This window comes from Nerophis ophidion, linkage group LG18, assembly GCF_033978795.1.
Source record: "Nerophis ophidion isolate RoL-2023_Sa linkage group LG18, RoL_Noph_v1.0, whole genome shotgun sequence".
NCBI lineage: Eukaryota > Metazoa > Chordata > Actinopteri > Syngnathiformes > Syngnathidae > Nerophis > Nerophis ophidion.
In genome coordinates this window covers 1,723,203-1,745,979 of record NC_084628.1, presented here as the reverse complement: position 1 = coordinate 1,745,979, position 22,777 = coordinate 1,723,203, and the positions used below count along the sequence as shown (strand labels likewise).

At 40.2% G+C, this 22,777-nt stretch overlaps 1 protein-coding gene across 1 annotated transcript in view; it reads left to right on the top strand.

The window, feature by feature from the left end:
- The window catches only part of LOC133537479 (nectin-1-like), a 120,669-nt gene that overhangs the window by 82,941 nt on the left and 14,951 nt on the right, over positions 1-22,777 (top strand). Inside the window, exon 5 of the mRNA XM_061878530.1 lies at positions 3,070-3,221. Coding sequence (XP_061734514.1) covers positions 3,070-3,221 — 152 coding nt within the window. The remainder of the gene's footprint in view (positions 1-3,069; positions 3,222-22,777) is intronic.

Here is a 22,777-nt window from a genome sequence, read left to right as displayed (position 1 = left end):
AGGGTGAAAGTGTTGTAGTCAGCATGTGTGATGGTATGGGGGTGTATTAGTGATTGTTGTAGGGTGAAAGTGTTGTAGTCAGCATGTGTGATGTATGGGGGTGTATTAGTGATTGTTGTAGGGTGAAAGTGTTGTAGTCAGCATGTGTGATGGTATGGGGGTGTATTAGTGACTGTTGTAGGGTGAAAGTGTTGTAGTCAGCATGTGTGATGGTATGGGGGTGTATTAGTGATTGTTGTAGGGTGAAAGTGTTGTAGTCAGCATGTGTGATGGTATGGGGGTGTATTAGTGATTGTTGTAGGGTGAAAGTGTTGTAGTCAGCACGTGTGATGGTATGGGGGTGTATTAGTGACTGTTGTAGGGTGAAAGTGTTGTAGTCAGCATGTGTGATGGTATGGGGGTGTATTAGTGATTGTTGTAGGGTGAAAGTGTTCTAGTCAGCATGTGTGATGGTATGGGGGTGTATTAGTGGCTAAGGCATGGCTAACTTACACATCTGTGAAGGCACCATTAATGCTGAAAGGTACATTCAGCTTTTAGAGCAACATATGTTGTCATCCAAGCAATGTTATCATGGACGCCCCTGCTTATTTCAGCAAGACAATGCCAAGCCAAGTGTTACAACAGCGTGGTTTCGTAGTAAAAGAGTGCGGGTACTTTCTTGGCCCGCCTGCAGTCCAGACCTGTCTCCCATGGAAAATGTGTGGTGCATTATGAAGTGTAAAATAGGACAGCGGACTGTTGAAGGACTGAAGCTCTACATAAAACAAGAATGGGAAAGACTTCCACTTTCAAAGCTTCAACAATTAGTTTCCTCAGTTCCCAAACGTTTATTGAGTGTTGTTAAAAGAAAATGTGATGTAACACAGTGGTGAACATGCCCTTTCCCAACTACTTTGGCACGTGTTGCAGCCATGAAATTCTAAGTTAATTACTATTTGCGAAAAAAAATAAAGTTTATGAGTTTGAACATGAAATATGTTGTCTTTGTAGCATATTCAACTGAATATGGCTTGAAAAGGATTTGCAAATCATTGTATTCTGTTTATATTTACATCTAACACCATTTCCCAACTCACATGTGCTAGCTTGACTATCCTCCACGTTGTATTTCTGTGCTAGCTTGGACTATCCTCCATGTTGTATTTCTGTGCTAACTTGGACTATCCTCCACGTTGTATTTCTGTGCTAACTTGCACTATCCTCCACGTTGTATTTCTGTGCTAACTTGGACTATCCTCCACGTTGTATTTCTGTGCTAACTTGGACTATCCTCCACGTTGTATTTCTGTGCTAACTTGCACTATCCTCCACGTTGTATTTCTGTGCTAACTTGGACTATCCTCCACGTTGTATTTCTGTGCTAGCTTGGACTATCCTCCATGTTGTATTTCTGTGCTAACTTGGACTATCCTCCACGTTGTATTTCCGTGCTAGCTTGGACTATCCTCCACGTTGTATTTCTGTGCTAACTTGGACTATCCTCCACGTTGTATTTCTGTGTTAACTTGGACTATCCTCTATGTTGTATTTCTGTGCTAACTTGGACTATCCTCCATGTTGTATTTCTGTGCTAACTTGGACTATCCTCCACCTTGTATTTCTGTGCTAATTTGGACTATCCTCCACGTTGTATTTCTGTGTTAACTTGGACTATCCTCCACGTTGTATTTCTGAGCTAACTTGGACTATCCTCTATGTTGTATTTCTGTGCTAACTTGGACTATCCTCCATGTTGTATTTCTGTGCTAACTTGGACTATCCTCCATGTTGTATTTCTGTGCTAACTTGGACTATCCTCCACGTTGTATTTCTGTGCTAACTTGGACTATCCTCCATGTTGTATTTCTGTGCTAACTTGGACTATCCTCTATGTTGTATTTCTGTGCTAGCTTGGACTATCCTCCACGTTGTATTTCTGTGCTAACTTGGACTATCCTCCACGTTGTATTTCTGTGCTAGCTTGGACTATCCTCCACCTTGTATTTCTGTGCTAGCTTGGACTATCCTCCACGTTGTATTTCTGTGCTAACTTGGACTATCCTCCACCTTGTATTTCTGTGCTAACTTGGACTATCCTCCATGTTGTATTTCTGTGCTAACTTGGACTATCCTCCATGTTGTATTTCTGTGCTAACTTGGACTATCCTCCACGTTGTATTTCTGTGCTAACTTGGACTATCCTCCACGTTGTATTTCTGTGCTAACTTGGACTATCCTCCACCTTGTATTTCTGTGCTAACTTGGACTATCCTCCACGTTGTATTTCTGTGCTAACTTGGACTATCCTCCACGTTGTATTTCTGTGCTAACTTGGACTATCCTCCACGTTGTATTTCTGTGCTAACTTGGACTATCCTCCACCTTGTATTTCTGTGCTAACTTGGACTATCCTCCACCTTGTATTTCTGTGCTAACTTGGACTATCCTCCATGTTGTATTTCTGTGCTAACTTGGACTATCCTCCACGTTGTATTTCTGTGCTAACTTGGACTATCCTCCACGTTGTATTTCTGTGCTAACTTGGACTATCCTCCACCTTGTATTTCTGTGCTAACTTGGACTATCCTCCACGTTGTATTTCTGTGCTAACTTGGACTATCCTCCACGTTGTATTTCTGTGCTAACTTGGACTATCCTCCACGTTGTATTTCTGTGCTAACTTGGACTATCCTCCACGTTGTATTTCTGTGCTAACTTGGACTATCCTCCACGTTGTATTTCTGTGCTAACTTGGACTATCCTCCACCTTGTATTTCTGTGCTAACTTGGACTATCCTCCACCTTGTATTTCTGTGCTAACTTGGACTATCCTCCATGTTGTATTTCTGTGCTAACTTGGACTATCCTCCACGTTGTATTTCTGTGCTAACTTGGACTATCCTCCACGTTGTATTTCTGTGCTAACTTGGACTATCCTCCACCTTGTATTTCTGTGCTAACTTGGACTATCCTCCACGTTGTATTTCTGTGCTAACTTGGACTATCCTCCACGTTGTATTTCTGTGCTAACTTGGACTATCCTCCACGTTGTGCCCCCTAACACTAACTCTTTCTGCTTGCCGGCAGCTTGAACGGCTCTCTGCCCAGCAACGTGGAGATCAGGAACAACAGTTTGTTCTTCAAAGGCCCCGTGACCTACGACCTGGCCGGCACATACGTGTGTCACGCTACCAACGGCATCGGCACGCGCTCTAGCATGGTGGACGTCAACATCACAGGTAGTGTCCTCTCTGCTTCTGGCATGGCTGGCTTCTGCGCTTAAGAGCTCCGCCCCTTCCTGTCCTCTGCAGGAACACAATGTTAGCACTTCCTGTGACAATGTGAGCTACCTGTGCTAGCTGCTAGCATGTGGTTGCACTTTTCACTGATGGATCTTGTTTATCATCTAGAAATGTAAATACACCGTCTGACTGATGTAGTCGCTGATGTAAGGACTTGATTTGTGAATACACTTAGTGCTAACTTAGCAGTGATGTAGTTGCTGATGTAAAGACTTGTATTTGTGTGTCATCAATAATACATCTAGTGCTAACTTAGCAGTGATGTAGTTGGTGATGTAAGGACTTGTATTTGTGTGTCATCAATAATAACCTTAGTGCTAACTTAGCAGTGATGTAGTTGGTGATGTAAGGACTTGTATTTGTGTGTCATCAATAATACATCTAGTGCTAACTTAGCAGTGATGTAGTTGGTGATGTAAATATTTGTATTTGTGTGTCATCAATAATACATCTAGTGCTAACTTAGCAGTGATGTAGTTGGTGATGTAAAGACTTGTATTTGTGTGTCATCAATAATACATCTAGTGCTAACTTAGCAGTGATGTAGTTGCTGATTTAAGGACTTGTATTTGTGTGTCATCAATAATACATCTAGTGCTAACTTAGCAGTGATGTAGTTGGTGATGTAAAGACTTGTATTTGTGTGTCATCAATAATACATCTAGTGCTAACTTAGCAGTGATGTAGTTGGTGATGTAAAGACTTGTATTTGTGTGTCATCAATAATACATCTAGTGCTAACTTAGCAGTGATGTAGTTGGTGATGTAAATATTTGTATTTGTGTGTCATCAATAATACATCTAGTGCTAACTTAGCAGTGATGTAGTTGCTGATGTAAAGACTTGTATTTGTGTGTCATCAATAATACATCTAGTGCTAACTTAGCAGTGATGTAGTCGCTGATTTAAGGACTTGTATTTGTGTGTCATCAATAATACATCTAGTGCTAACTTAGCAGTGATGTAGTTGGTGATGTAAAGACTTGTATTTGTGTGTCATCAATAATACATCTAGTGCTAACTTAGCAGTGATGTAGTTGGTGATGTAAAGACTTGTATTTGTGTGTCATCAATAATACATCTAGTGCTAACTTAGCAGTGATGTAGTTGCTGATGTAAAGACTTGTATTTGTGTGTCATCAATAATACATCTAGTGCTAACTCAGCAGTGATGTAGTTGGTGACGTAAATATTTGTATTTGTGTGTCATCAATAATACATCTAGTGCTAACTTAGCAGTGATGTAGTTGGTGATGTAAATATTTGTATTTGTGTGTCATCAATAATACATCTAGTACTAACTTAGCAGTGATGTAGTTTGTGATGTAAAGACTTGTATTTGTGTGTCATCAATAATACATCTAGTGCTAACTTAGCAGTGATGTAGTTGGTGATGTAAAGACTTGTATTTGTGTGTCATCAATAATACATCTAGTGCTAACTTAGCAGTGATGTAGTTGGTGATGTAAAGACTTGTATTTGTGTGTCATCAATAATACATCTAGTGCTAACTTTGCAGTGATGTAGTTGGTGATGTAAGGACTTGTATTTGTGTGTCATCAATAATACATCTAGTGCTAACTTAGCAGTGATGTAGTTTGTGATGTAAAGACTTGTATTTGTGTGTCATCAATAATACATCTAGTGCTAACTTAGCAGTGATGTAGTTGGTGATGTAAAGACTTGTATTTGTGTGTCATCAATAATACATCTAGTGCTAACTTAGCAGTGATGTAGTTGCTGATGTAAAGACTTGTATTTGTGTGTCATCAATAATACATCTCGTGCTAACTTAGCAGTGATGTAGTTGGTGATGTAAAGACTTGTATTTGTGTGTCATCAATAATACATCTAGTGCTAACTTAGCAGTGATGTAGTTGGTGATGTAAAGACTTGTATTTGTGTGTCATCAATAATACATCTAGTGCTAACTTAGCAGTGATGTAGTTGGTGATGTAAAGACTTGTATTTGTGTGTCATCAATAATACATCTAGTGCTAACTTAGCAGTGATGTAGTTGGTGATGTAAAGACTTGTATTTGTGTGTCATCAATAATACATCTCGTGCTAACTTAGCAGTGATGTAGTTGCTGATGTAAAGACTTGTATTTGTGTGTCATCAATAATACATCTAGTGCTAACTTAGCAGTGATGTAGTTGCTGATGTAAAGACTTGTATTTGTGTGTCATCAATAATACATCTAGTGCTAACTTAGCAGTGATGTAGTTGGTGATGTAAAGACTTGTATTTGTGTGTCATCAATAATACATCTAGTGCTAACTTAGCAGTGATGTAGTTGCTGATGTAAAGACTTGTATTTGTGTGTCATCAATAATACATCTAGTGCTAACTTAGCAGTGATGTAGTTGGTGATGTAAAGACTTGTATTTGTGTGTCATCAATAATACATCTAGTGCTAACTTAGCAGTGATGTAGTTGCTGATGTAAAGACTTGTATTTGTGTGTCATCAATAATACATCTAGTGCTAACTTAGCAGTGATGTAGTTGGTGATGTAAAGACTTGTATTTGTGTGTCATCAATAATACATCTAGTGCTAACTTAGCAGTGATGTAGTTGGTGATGTAAAGACTTGTATTTGTGTGTCATCAATAATACATCTAGTGCTAACTTAGCAGTGATGTAGTTGGTGATGTAAAGACTTGTATTTGTGTGTCATCAATAATACATCTAGTGCTAACTTAGCAGTGATGTAGTTGCTGATGTAAAGACTTGTATTTGTGTGTCATCAATAATACATCTAGTGCTAACTTAGCAGTGATGTAGTTGGTGATGTAAAGACTTGTATTTGTGTGTCATCAATAATACATCTAGTGCTAACTTAGCAGTGATGTAGTTGCTGATGTAAAGACTTGTATTTGTGTGTCATCAATAATACATCTAGTGCTAACTTAGCAGTGATGTAGTTGGTGATGTAAAGACTTGTATTTGTGTGTCATCAATAATACATCTAGTGCTAACTTAGCAGTGATGTAGTTGCTGATGTAAAGACTTGTATTTGTGTGTCATCAATAATACATCTAGTGCTAACTTAGCAGTGATGTAGTTGCTGATGTAAAGACTTGTATTTGTGTGTCATCAATAATACATCTAGTGCTAACTTAGCAGTGATGTAGTTGGTGATGTAAAGACTTGTATTTGTGTGTCATCAATAATACATCTAGTGCTAACTTAGCAGTGATGTAGTTGGTGATGTAAAGACTTGTATTTGTGTGTCATCAATAATACATCTAGTGCTAACTTAGCAGTGATGTAGTTGCTGATGTAAAGACTTGTATTTGTGTGTCATCAATAATACATCTAGTGCTAACTTAGCAGTGATGTAGTTGCTGATGTAAAGACTTGTATTTGTGTGTCATCAATAATACATCTAGTGCTAACTTAGCAGTGATGTAGTTGCTGATGTAAAGACTTGTATTTGTGTGTCATCAATAATACATCTAGTGCTAACTTAGCAGTGATGTAGTTGGTGATGTAAAGACTTGTATTTGTGTGTCATCAATAATACATCTAGTGCTAACTTAGCAGTGATGTAGTTGGTGATGTAAAGACTTGTATTTGTGTGTCATCAATAATACATCTAGTGCTAACTTAGCAGTGATGTAGTTGGTGATGTAAAGACTTGTATTTGTGTGTCATCAATAATACATCTAGTGCTAACTTAGCAGTGATGTAGTTGCTGATGTAAAGACTTGTATTTGTGTGTCATCAATAATACATCTAGTGCTAACTTAGCAGTGATGTAGTTGGTGATGTAAAGACTTGTATTTGTGTGTCATCAATAATACATCTAGTGCTAACTTAGCAGTGATGTAGTTGGTGATGTAAAGACTTGTATTTGTGTGTCATCAATAATACATCTAGTGCTAACTTAGCAGTGATGTAGTTGGTGATGTAAAGACTTGTATTTGTGTGTCATCAATAATACATCTAGTGCTAACTTAGCAGTGATGTAGTTGCTGATGTAAAGACTTGTATTTGTGTGTCATCAATAATACATCTCGTGCTAACTTAGCAGTGATGTAGTTGGTGATGTAAAGACTTGTATTTGTGTGTCATCAATAATACATCTAGTGCTAACTTAGCAGTGATGTAGTTGGTGATGTAAAGACTTGTGTTTGTGTGTCATCAATAATACATCTAGTGCTAACTTAGCAGTGATGTAGTTGCTGATGTAAAGACTTGTATTTGTGTGTCATCAATAATACATCTAGTGCTAACTTAGCAGTGATGTAGTTGCTGATGTAAAGACTTGTATTTGTGTGTCATCAATAATACATCTAGTGCTAACTTAGCAGTGATGTAGTTGGTGATGTAGCCCTACAGACTTTTCCTTCCTGAGTGTTTTGGTCGGGAATAACCGGAAAGAAAAGCTTGGACAGGAAGTGGTGACACTGGTGGGCGGGCTCTTGGATGTTGTACTTCCTGGTTAGGTGTGGGGTGGGAGGCGACATGTTGGAGACTCATCTTCTTTATTGTGTGTGTGTGTGTGTGTGTGTGCGTACGTGTGTGTTAGCGTGTGTGTTTGTGCGCGCGTATGTGTGTGTGTGCGCGTGTGTGTGTCTTTTTTTTCGCGTGTGTGTGTGTGTGTGTGTGTGTGTTTGTGTACGTGTGTGTCCATGGGGGCAATGATGTCCCCCCCCCCAACCTGTGTGAGCATGCAGGTGTGAGTCACAAGACAGGAAAGTCAGGAAGTTGTTAGCCAGCAGGAAATGTCAGCTTCCAGTCACACAATCTTTGTGTAGTAGTTGTGTCCTCTTTACACACACAATACATTGTTACACACAACTACACAATCTTTGTGTTGTAGTTGTGTCCTCTGTACACACACAGTACATTGTTACACACAACTACACAATCTTTGTGTAGTTTGTGTCCTCTATACACACACAATACATTGTTACACACAACTACACAATCTTTGTGTTGTAGTTGTGTCCTCTATACACACACAATACATTGTTACACAAAACTACACAATCATAGTGTATTTTATATGGTTGTCTTCTTTACACACACAGTACATTGTTACACACAATTACACAATCTTTGTGTTGTAGTTGTGTCCTCTGTACACACACAATACATTGTTACACACAACTACACGATCGTTGTGTATTATATTGTTGTCTTCTTTACACACACAATACATTGTTACACACAACTACATAATCATTGTGTGTTGTTGTGTTCTTGTTACACTGGTAAAGAGTTGAAACAGGACTAAGTGTGTTGTTGTGTTCTTGTTACACTGGTAAAGAGTTGAAACAGGACTAAGTGTGTTGTTGTGTTCTTGTTACACTGGTAAAGAGTTGAAACAGGACTAAGTGTGTTGTTGTGTTCTTGTTACACTGGTAAAGAGTTGAAACAGGACTAAGTGTGTTGTTGTGTTCTTGTTACACTGGTAAAGAGTTGAAACAGGACTAAGTGTGTTGTTGTGTTCTTGTTACACTGGTAAAGAGTTGAAACAGGACTAAGTGTGTTGTTGTGTTCTTGTTACACTGGTAAAGAGTTGAAACAGGACTAAGTGTGTTGTTGTGTTCTTGTTACACTGGTAAAGAGTTGAAACAGGACTAAGTGTGTTGTTGTGTTCTTGTTACACTGGTAAAGAGTTGAAACAGGACTAAGTGTGTTGTTGTGTTCTTGTTACACTGGTAAAGAGTTGAAACAGGACTAAGTGTGTTGTTGTGTTCTTGTTACACTGGTAAAGAGTTGAAACAGGACTAAGTGTGTTGTTGTGTTCTTGTTACACTGGTAAAGAGTTGAAACAGGACTAAGTGTGTTGTTGTGTTCTTGTTACACTGGTAAAGAGTTGAAACAGGACTAAGTGTGTTGTGTTCTTGTTACACTGGTAAAGAGTTGAAACAGGACTAAGTGTGTTGTTGTGTTCTTGTTACACTGGTAAAGAGTTGAAACAGGACTAAGTGTGTTGTTGTGTTCTTGTTACACTGGTAAAGAGTTGAAACAGGACTAAGTGTGTTGTTGTGTTCTTGTTACACTGGTAAAGAGTTGAAACAGGACTAAGTGTGTTGTTGTGTTCTTGTTACACTGGTAAAGAGTTGAAACAGGACTAAGTGTGTTGTGTTCTTGTTACACTGGTAAAGAGTTGAAACAGGACTAAGTGTGTTGTTGTGTTCTTGTTACACTGGTAAAGAGTTGAAACAGGACTAAGTGTGTTGTTGTGTTCTTGTTACACTGGTAAAGAGTTGAAACAGGACTAAGTGTGTTGTTGTGTTCTTGTTACACTGGTAAAGAGTTGAAACAGGACTAAGTATGTTGTGTTCTTGTTACACTGGTAAAGAGTTGAAACAGGACTAAGTGTGTTGTTGTGTTCTTGTTACACTGGTAAAGAGTTGAAACAGGACTAAGTGTGTTGTTGTGTTCTTGTTACACTGGTAAAGAGTTGAAACAGGACTAAGTGTGTTGTTGTGTTCTTGTTACACTGGTAAAGAGTTGAAACAGGACTAAGTGTGTTGTTGTGTTCTTGTTACACTGGTAAAGAGTTGAAACAGGACTAAGTGTGTTGTTGTGTTCTTGTTACACTGGTAAAGAGTTGAAACAGGACTAAGTGTGTTGTTGTGTTCTTGTTACACTGGTAAAGAGTTGAAACAGGACTAAGTGCTACTAACTATTGCCAAAAAACCAAACTGCCGACAACACTTTTCGTTTCTTTGGAACAAAGGTCTCACTGTCACTAGCAATAGCATTAGCCATATTTAGCTCTGCGGTGGTGTTTGCTCAGGAAGTAAAGCGGTGGATTATTCTTCCACCTGGTGTTCTAGCCTGGAGTGGATATTCTTCCACCTGGTGTTCCATCCTGGAGTGGATATTCTTCCACCTGGAGTGATGAAGACAAACACACGCGTGTTGCTGCTCGCCAACATCAGCAGCGTTAGGTGACGCCATGTCAGAGGAATGAAGGCATGTATCGACATGCTCGTCTCCAGTGTGAAAGCGCTTTGTCTCCACCTTGGATGGCGCCGTCTGCCTGGAGGCTGCACTGCAGGCCACGCCCCCCTCGCCAACTGCCGTCTTCAGGTGTCCATCACAGCTAGCAGAGCGTCTGCTGCAGCGTGTCGCTCCTTGATGGCACACACTTTGATGGCACACACTGTGATAGCACACACTGTGATGGCACACACTGTGATGGCACACACTGTGATGGCACACACTTTGATGGCACTCACTGTGATGGCACACACTGTGATAGCACACACTGTGATGGCACACACTGTGATGGCACACTGTGATGGCACACACTTTGATGGCACACACTGTGATAGCACACACTGTGATGGCACACACTGTGATGGCACACACTGTGATAGCACACACTGTGATGGCACACACTGTGATGGCACACACTGTGATGGCACACACTTTGATGGCACTCACTGTGATGGCACACACTGTGATAGCACACACTGTGATGGCACACACTGTGATGGCACACTGTGATGGCACACACTTTGATGGCACACACTGTGATAGCACACACTGTGATGGCACACACTGTGATGGCACACACTTTGATGTCACACACTGTGATAGCACACACTGTGATGGCACTCACTGTGATGGCACACACTTTGATGGCACACACTGTGATGGCACTCACTGTGATGGCACACACTTTGATGGCACACACTGTGATAGCACACACTGTGATGGCACACACTTTGATGGCACACACTTTGATGGCACACACTGTGATAGCACACACTGTGATGGCACACACATTGATGGCACACACTTTGATGTCACACACTTTGATAGCACACACTTTAATGTCACACACTGTGATAGCACACACTGTGATGGCACACACTGTGATGGCACACACTTTGATGGCACACACTTTGATGGCACACACTGTGATGGCACACACTTTGATGGCACACACTGTGATAGCACACACTGTGATGGCACACACTTTGATGGCACACACTTTGATGGCACACACTGTGATGGCACACACTTTGATGGCACACACTGTGATGGCACACACTGTGATGGCACACTGTGATGGCACACACTTTGATGGCACACACTGTGATAGCACACACTGTGATGGCACACACTGTGATGGCACACACTTTGATGTCACACACTGTGATAGCACACACTGTGATGGCACTCACTGTGATGGCACACACTTTGATGGCACACACTGTGATGGCACTCACTGTGATGGCACACACTTTGATGGCACACACTGTGATAGCACACACTGTGATGGCACACACTTTGATGGCACACACTTTGATGGCACACACTGTGATAGCACACACTGTGATGGCACACACATTGATGGCACACACTTTGATGTCACACACTTTGATAGCACACACTTTAATGTCACACACTGTGATAGCACACACTGTGATGGCACTCACTGTGATGGCACACACTTTGATGGCACACACTGTGATGGCACACCCTGTGATGGCACTCACTGTGATGGCACACACATTGATGGCACACACTTTGATGTCACACACTTTGATAGCACACACTTTAATGTCACACACTGTGATAGCACACACTGTGATGGCACTCACTGTGATGGCACTCACTGTGATGGCACACACTTTGATGGCACACACTGTGATGGCACACACTTTGATGGCACACACTGTGATGGCACTCACTGTGATGGCACACACATTGATGGCACACACTTTGATGTCACACACTTTGATAGCACACACTTTAATGTCACACACTTTGATGGCACACACTTTAATGTCACACACTTTGATGGCACACACTTTGATGGCACACACTTTAATGTCACACACTTTAATGTCACACACTTTGATGGCACGCACTTTGATGGCACGCACTTTGATGGCACACACTTTAATGTCACACACTTTAATGTCACACACTGTGATGGCACTCACTGTGATGGCACACACTTTGATGGCACACACTGTGATGGCACTCACTGTGATGGCACACACTTTGATGGCACACACTGTGATAGCACACACTGTGATGGCACACACATTGATGGCACACACTTTGATGTCACACACTTTGATAGCACACACTTTAATGTCACACACTGTGATAGCACACACTGTGATGGCACTCACTGTGATGGCACACACTTTGATGGCACACACTGTGATGGCACACACTGTGATGGCACTCACTGTGATGGCACACACTTTGATGGCACACACTTTGATAGCACACACTGTGATAGCACACACTGTGATGGCACTCACTGTGATGGCACACACATTGATGGCACACACTTTGATGTCACACACTTTGATAGCACACACTTTAATGTCACACACTTTGATGGCACACACTTTAATGTCACACACTGTGATAGCACACACTGTGATGGCACTCACTGTGATGGCACACACTTTGATGGCACACACTTTGATGGCACACACTGTGATAGCACACACTGTGATGGCACTCACTGTGATGGCACACACATTGATGGCACACACTTTGATGTCACACACTTTGATAGCACACACTTTAATGTCACACACTTTGATGGCACACACTTTGATGGCACACACTGTGATGGCACACACTTTGATGGCACACACTTTGATGGCACACACTTTGATGGCACACACTGTGATGGCACACACTTTGATGGCACACACTTTGATGGCACACACTTTAATGTCACACACTTTAATGTCACACACTTTGATGTCACACACTTTGATGGCACGCACTTTGATGGCACACACTTTAATGTCACACACTTTAATGTCACACACTGTGATGGCACTCACTGTGATGGCACACACTTTGATGGCACACACTGTGATGGCACTCACTGTGATGGCACACACTTTGATGGCACACACTTTGATGGCACACACTGTGATAGCACACACTGTGATGGCACTCACTGTGATGGCACACACATTGATGTCACACACTTTGATGTCACACACTTTGATAGCACACACTTTAATGTCACACACTTTGATGGCACACACTTTAATGTCACACACTTTGATGGCACACACTTTGATGGCACACACTTTAATGTCACACACTTTAATGTCACACACTGTGATGGCACACACTGTGATGGCACACACTTTAATGTCACACACTTTAATATCACACACTTTGATGGCACGCACTTTGATGGCACACACTTTAATGTCACACACTTTAATGTCACACACTGTGATGGCACACACTGTGATGCCACACACTTTGATGGCACACACTGATGGCACACACTGTGATGGCACACACTTTGATGGCACACACTTTGATGGCACACACTTTAATGTCACACACTTTAATGTCACACACTTTGATGGCACACACTTTGATGGCACGCACTTTGATGGCACACACTTTTATGTCACACACTTTAATGTCACACACTGTGATGGCACTCACTGTGATGTCACACACTTTGATGGCACACACTTTAATGTCACACACTTTGATGGCACACACTTTGATGGCACACACTTTAATGTCACACACTTTAATATCACACACTTTGATGGCACACACTTTGATGGCACGCACTTTGATGGCACACACTTTAATGTCACACACTGTGATGGCACACACTGTGATGGCACACACTGTGATGGCACACACTTTGATGGCACACACTGTGATGGCACACACTGTGATGGCACACACTTTGATGGCACATACTGTGATGGCACACATTGTGATGGCACACACTTTGATGGCACACACTGTGATGGCACACACTTTGATGGCACACACTTTGATGGCACACACTTTGATGGCACATACTGTGATGGCACACACTGTGATGGCACACACTGTGATGGCACACATTGTGATGGCACACACTGTGATAGCACACACTTTGATGGCACACACTTTGATGGCACACACTTTGATGGCACATACTGTGATGGCACACATTGTGATGGCACACACTTTGATGGCACACACTGTGATGGCACACACTGTGATGGCACACACTTTGATGGCACACACTGTGATGGCACACACTGTGATGGCACACATTGTGATGGCACACACTGTGATGGCACACACTTTGATGGCACACACTTTGATGGCACATACTGTGATGGCACACATTGTGATGGCACACACTTTGATGGCACACATTGTGATGGCACACACTTTGATGGCACACACTTTGATGGCACACATTGTGATGGCACACACTTTGATGGCACACACTGTGATGGCACACATTGTGATGGCACACACTGTGATAGCACACACTTTGATGGCACACACTTTGATGGCACACACTTTGATGGCACACACTTTGATGGCACACACTGTGATAGCACACACTGTGATGGCACTCACTGTGATGGCACACACATTGATGTCACACACTTTGATGTCACACACTTTGATAGCACACACTTTAATGTCACACACTTTGATGGCACACACTTTAATGTCACACACTTTGATGGCACACACTTTGATGGCACACACTTTAATGTCACACACTGTGATGGCACACACTGTGATGGCACACACTTTAATGTCACACACTTTAATATCACACACTTTGATGGCACACACTTTGATGGCACGCACTTTGATGGCACACACTTTAATGTCACACACTTTAATGTCACACACTGTGATGGCACACACTGTGATGCCACACACTTTGATGGCACACACTGATGGCACACACTGTGATGGCACACACTTTGATGGCACACACTTTAATGTCACACACTTTAATGTCACACACTTTGATGGCACACAATTTGATGGCACACACTTTTATGTCACACACTTTAATGTCACACACTGTGATGGCACTCACTGTGATGTCACACACTTTGATGGCACACACTTTAATGTCACACACTTTGATGGCACACACTTTGATGGCACACACTTTAATGTCACACACTTTAATATCACACACTTTGATGGCACACACTTTGATGGCACGCACTTTGATGGCACACACTTTAATGTCACACACTGTGATGGCACACACTGTGATGGCACACACTGTGATGGCACACACTTTGATGGCACACACTGTGATGGCACACACTGTGATGGCACACACTTTGATGGCACATACTGTGATGGCACACATTGTGATGGCACACACTTTGATGGCACACACTGTGATGGCACACACTTTGATGGCACACACTTTGATGGCACACACTTTGATGGCACATACTGTGATGGCACACACTTTGATGACACACACTGTGATGGCACACACTGTGATGGCACACATTGTGATGGCACACACTGTGATAGCACACACTTTGATGGCACACACTTTGATGGCACATACTGTGATGGCACACATTGTGATGGCACACACTTTGATGGCACACACTGTGATGGCACACACTGTGATGGCACACACTTTGATGGCACACACTGTGATGGCACACACTGTGATGGCACACACTGTGATGGCACACACTTTGATGGCACACACTGTGATGGCACACACTTTAATGTCACACACTTTAATGTCACACACTTTGATGGCACACAATTTGATGGCACGCACTTTGATGGCACACACTTTTATGTCACACACTTTAATGTCACACACTGTGATGGCACTCACTGTGATGTCACACACTTTGATGGCACACACTTTAATGTCACACACTTTGATGGCACACACTTTGATGGCACACACTTTAATGTCACACACTTTAATATCACACACTTTGATGGCACACACTTTGATGGCACGCACTTTGATGGCACACACTTTGATGGCACATACTGTGATGGCACACACTTTGATGGCACACACTTTGATGGCACATACTGTGATGGCACACATTGTGATGGCACACTTTGATGGCACACATTGTGATGGCACACACTTTGATGGCACACACTGTGATGGCACACACTTTGTCTATTACCTGACACCTGACACATATACAGCTGTCACATATACTGTAATATTTTACATTGTAATTTGTATATATGTTATATGATATAGACATAATATATTACTGTATATATTATATACTGTACGTATATTATGTAAATATGACGTACTTATGTTATATTTTAGGTGGCGATATGTAGTCTATTTCTACCTGCTTTGTCCCTTCCATCCTTACACTTTCCACCATTGTAACTGAGAGGAACTATTATGGAGCACCACAACTTGTCCAAGTCTACTTGTAATGTAAACATGCCAATATTTATCATTTTACTCAATGTTTTGTCAGAGGACAGGTGTGTACACAATGTTTGTTAGAGGACAGGTGTGTACACAATGTTTGTTAGAGGACAGGTGTGTACACAATGTTTGTTAGAGGACAGGTGTGTACACAATGTTTGTTAGAGGACAGGTGTGTACACAGTGTTTGTTAGAGGACAGGTGTGTACACAATGTTTGTTAGAGGACAGGTGTGTACACAATGTTTGTTAGAGGACAGGTGTGTACACAGTGTTTGTTAGAGGACAGGTGTGTACACAATGTTTGTTAGAGGACAGGTGTGTACACAGTGTTTGTTAGAGGACAGGTGTGTACACAGTGTTTGTTAGAGGACAGGTGTGTACACAATGTTAGTTAGAGGACAGGTGTGTACACAATATTTGTTAGAGGACAGGTGTGTACACAGTGTTTGTTAGAGGACAGGTGTGTACACAGTGTCTGTTAGAGGACAGGTGTGTACACAATGTTTGTTAGAGGACAGGTCTGTACACAATGTTTGTTAGAGGACAGGTGTGTACACAATGTTTTTTAGAGGACAGGTGTGTACACAATGTTTGTTAGAGGACAGGTGTGTACACAATGTTTGTTAGAGGACAGGTGTGTACACAATGTTTGTTAGAGGACAGGTGTGTACACAATGTTTGTTAGAGGACAGGTGTGTACACAGTGTTTGTTAGAGGACAGGTGTGTACACAATGTTTGTTAGAGGACAGGTGTGTACACAATGTTTGTTAGAGGACAGGTGTGTACACAGTGTTTGTTAGAGGACAGGTGTGTACACAATGTTTGTTAGAGGACAGGTGTGTACACAGTGTTTGTTAGAGGACAGGTGTGTACACAATGTTTGTTAGAGGACAGGTGTGTACACAATGTTTGTTAGAGGACAGGTGTGTACACAGTGTTTGTTAGAGGACAGGTGTGTACACAATGTTTGTTAGAGGACAGGTGTGTACACAGTGTTTGTTAGAGGACAGGTGTGTACACAGTGTTTGTTAGAGGACAGGTGTGTACACAATGTTAGTTAGAGGACAGGTGTGTACACAATATTTGTTAGAGGACAGGTGTGTACACAGTGTTTGTTAGAGGACAGGTGTGTACACAGTGTCTGTTAGAGGACAGGTGTGTACACAATGTGTGTTAGTGGACAGGTGTGTACACAATGTTTGTTAGAGGACAGGTGTGTACACAATGTTTTTTAGAGGACAGGTGTGTACACAATGTTTGTTAGAGGACAGGTGTGTACACAATGTTTGTTAGAGGACAGGTGTGTACACAATGTTTGTTAGAGGACAGGTGTGTACACAATGTTTGTTAGAGGACAGGTGTGTACACAATGTTTGTTAGAGGACAGGTGTGTACACAATGTTTTTTAGAGGACAGGTGTGTACACAATGTTTTTTAGAGGACAGGTGTGTACACAATGTTTGTTAGAGGACAGGTGTGTACACAATGTTTGTTAGAGGACAGGTGTGTACACAATGTTTGTTAGAGGACAGGTGTGTACACAGTGTTTGTTAGAGGACAGGTGTGTACACAATGTTTTTTAGAGGACAGGTGTGTACACAATGTTTGTTAGAGGACAGGTGTGTACACAATGTTTGTTAGAGGACAGGTGTGTACACAATGTTTGTTAGAGGACAGGTGTGTACACAATGTTTGTTAGAGGACAGGTGTGTACACAATGTTTTTTAGAGGACAGGTGTGTACACAATGTTTGTTAGAGGACAGGTGTGTACACAATGTTTGTTAGAGGACAGGTGTGTACACAATGTTTGTTAGAGGACAGGTGTGTACACAATGTTTGTTAGAGGACAGGTGTGTACACAATGTTTTTTAGAGGACAGGTGTGTACACAATGTTTTTTAGAGGACAGGTGTGTACACAATGTTTGTTTGAGGACAGGTGTGTACAAGGCGATGTTGCGGCGGTGGCGTGCTCTCTGATGTTGATGTCCCACGTGCTAAAGCGCCATCAAGGAGGTTAGACGGAGTTTCGCTAGCGGCCACAATGTGCCGTCTGTCCGTGGACAAAGAGAAAGTGAAAGTGAAAGCAGCCGCCAGATGTAAAAGCGCATGAGTGTGTACATTTGTGCCGACCCAATACTTACGTCACATCCAGTTTGCACTGCAGCCTGAAAAAGACCAGTGTCTTCTTTCCACCATGCTAATGCTGCTCCCTGTTAGCGATAGCATCCCCTTGTTCACACCTGTCATTAGCTGCTATTTGGTAGCATTAGCATCCCTCTGTTCACACCTGTCATTAGCTGCTGTTTGGTAGCATTAGCATCCCCTTGTTCACACCTGTCATTAGCTGCTATTTGGTAGCATTAGCATCCCTCTGTTCACACCTGTCATTAGCTGCTGTTTGGTAGCATTAGCATCCCTCTGTTCACACCTGTCATTAGCTGCAATTTGGTAGCATTAGCATCCTTCTGTTCACACCTGTCATTAGCTGCTGTTTGTTAGCATTAGCATCCCTCTGTTCACACCTGTCATTAGCTGCTGTTTGTTAGCATTAGCATCCCTCTGTTCACACCTGTCATTAGCTGCTGTTTGTTAGCATTAGCATCCCTCTGTTCACACCTGTCATTAGCTGCTGTTTGTTAGCATTAGCATCCCTCTGTTCACACCTGTCATTAGCTGCTGTTTGTTAGCATTAGCATCCCTCTGTTCACACCTGTCATTAGCTGCTGTTTGTTAGCATTAGCATCCCTCTGTTCACACCTGTCATTAGCTGCTGTTTGGTAGCGTGGCTGTAGGTGATTAGCGGCTATTTGTTAGCATCAGCACGGCTGTAGGCGATGTCTTTTGAAGATGTTTCCAAAGGCGGGTGTGCATGTTCTGTGACATTCCACAAACTGCTTCCTTAGTCTCAGCTTGTTGATGTTTCAACATCTTCTCCTCCTCCTCACCTGGAGAAGAAACATGTTGAAAAAAGTATTCCTTTTATCACAAATCATTTCATTTTCCAATAAGAATGGATAATATTTATATAGTCTGGAACAATAAGTTGATTGTCTCCAATGGATAATATTTATACAGTCTGGAACAATAAGTTGATTGTCTCCAATGGATAATATTTATACAGTCTGGAACAATAAGTTGATTGTCTCCAATGGATAATATTTATACAGTCTGGAACAATAAGTTGATTGTCTCCAATGGATAATATTTATACAGTCTGGAACAATAAGTTGATTGTCTCCAATGGATAATATTTATACAGTTGGAACAATAAGTTGATTGTCTCCAATGGATAATATTTATACAGTTGGAACAATAAGTTGATTGTCTCCAATGGATAATATTTATACAGTCTGGAACAATAAGTTGATTGTCTCCAATGGATAATATTTATACAGTTGGAACAATAAGTTGATTGTCTCCAATGGATAATATTTATACAGTCTGGAACAATAAGTTGATTGTCTCCAATGGATAATATTTATACAGTCTGGAACAATAAGTTGATTGTCTCCAATGGATAATATTTATACAGTTGGAACAATAAGTTGATTGTCTCCAATGGATAATATTTATACAGTTGGAACAATAAGTTGATTGTCTCCAATGGATAATATTTATACAGTTGGAACAATAAGTTGATTGTCTCCAATGGATAATATTTATACAGTCTGGAACAATAAGTTGATTGTCTCCAATGGATAATATTTATACAGTCTGGAACAATAAGTTGATTGTCTCCAATGGATAATATTTATACAGTCTGGAACAATAAGTTGATTGTCTCCAATGGATAATATTTATACAGTCTGGAACAATAAGTTGATTGTCTCCAATGGATAATATTTATACAGTTGGAACAATAAGTTGATTGTCTCCAATGGATAATATTTATACAGTCTGGAACAATAAGTTGATTGTCTCCAATGGATAATATTTATACAGTCTGGAACAATAAGTTGATTGTCTCCAATGGATAATATTTATACAGTCTGGAACAATAAGTTGATTGTCTCCAATGGATAATATTTATACAGTCTGGAACAATAAGTTGATTGTCCCCAATGGATAATATTTATACAGTCTGGAACAATAAGTTGATTGTCTCCAATGGATAATATTTATACAGTCTGGAACAATAAGTTGATTGTCTCCAATGGATAATATTTATACAGTCTGGAACAATAAGTTGATTGTCTCCAATGGATAATATTTATACAGTCTGGAACAATAAGTTGATTGTCTCCAATGGATAATATTTATACAGTCTGGAACAATAAGTTGATTGTCTCCAATGGATAATATTTATACAGTTGGAACAATAAGTTGATTGTCTCCAATGGATAATATTTATACAGTTGGAACAATAAGTTGATTGTCTCCAATGGATAATATTTATACAGTCTGGAACAATAAGTTGATTGTCTCCAATGGATAATATTTATACAGTTGGAACAATAAGTTGATTGTCTCCAATGGATAATATTTATACAGTTGGAACAATAAGTTGATTGTCTCCAATGGATAATATTTATACAGTCTGGAACAATAAGTTGATTGTCTCCAATGGATAATATTTATACAGTTGGAACAATAAGTTGATTGTCTCCAATGGATAATATTTATACAGTCTGGAACAATAAGTTGATTGTCTCCAATGGATAATATTTATACAGTCTGGAACAATAAGTTGATTGTCTCCAATGGATAATATTTATACAGTTGGAACAATAAGTTGATTGTCTCCAATGGATAATATTTATACAGTTGGAACAATAAGTTGATTGTCTCCAATGGATAATATTTATACAGTTGGAACAATAAGTTGATTGTCTCCAATGGATAATATTTATACAGTCTGGAACAATAAGTTGATTGTCTCCAATGGATAATATTTATACAGTCTGGAACAATAAGTTGATTGTCTCCAATGGATAATATTTATACAGTCTGGAACAATAAGTTGATTGTCTCCAATGGATAATATTTATACAGTCTGGAACAATAAGTTGATTGTCTCCAATGGATAATATTTATACAGTTGGAACAATAAGTTGATTGTCTCCAATGGATAATATTTATACAGTCTGGAACAATAAGTTGATTGTCTCCAATGGATAATATTTATACAGTCTGGAACAATAAGTTGATTGTCTCCAATGGATAATATTTATACAGTCTGGAACAATAAGTTGATTGTCTCCAATGGATAATATTTATACAGTCTGGAACAATAAGTTGATTGTCCCCAATGGATAATATTTATACAGTCTGGAACAATAAGTTGATTGTCTCCAATGGATAATATTTATACAGTCTGGAACAATAAGTTGATTGTCTCCAATGGATAATATTTATACAGTCTGGAACAATAAGTTGATTGTCTCCAATGGATAATATTTATACAGTCTGGAACAATAAGTTGATTGTCTCCAATGGATAATATTTATACAGTCTGGAACAATAAGTTGATTGTCTCCAATGGATAATATTGATACAGTTGGAACAATAAGTTGATTGTCTCCAATGGATAATATTTATACAGTCTGGAACAATAAGTTGATTGTCCCCAATGGATAATATTTATACAGTCTGGAACAATAAGTTGATTGTCTCCAATGGATAATATTTATACAGTTGGAACAATAAGTTGATTGTCTCCAATGGATAATATTTATACAGTCTGGAACAATAAGTTGATTGTCTCCAATGGATAATATTTATACAGTCTGGAACAATAAGTTGATTGTCTCCAATGGATAATATTTATACAGTCTGGAACAATAAGTTGATTGTCTCCAATGGATAATATTTATACAGTTGGAACAATAAGTTGATTGTCTCCAATGGATAATATTTATACAGTCTGGAACAATAAGTTGATTGTCTCCAATGGATAATATTTATACAGTCTGGAACAATAAGTTGATTGTCTCCAATGGATAATATTTATACAGTTGGAACAATAAGTTGATTGTCTCCAATGGATAATATTTATACAGTTGGAACAATAAGTTGATTGTCTCCAATGGATAATATTTATACAGTCTGGAACAATAAGTTGATTGTCTCCAATGGATAATATTTATACAGTCTGGAACAATAAGTTGATTGTCTCCAATGGATAATATTTATACAGTTGGAACAATAAGTTGATTGTCTCCAATGGATAATATTTATACAGTCTGGAACAATAAGTTGATTGTCTCCAATGGATAATATTTATACAGTCTGGAACAATAAGTTGATTGTCTCCAATGGATAATATTTATACAGTCTGGAACAATAAGTTGATTGTCTCC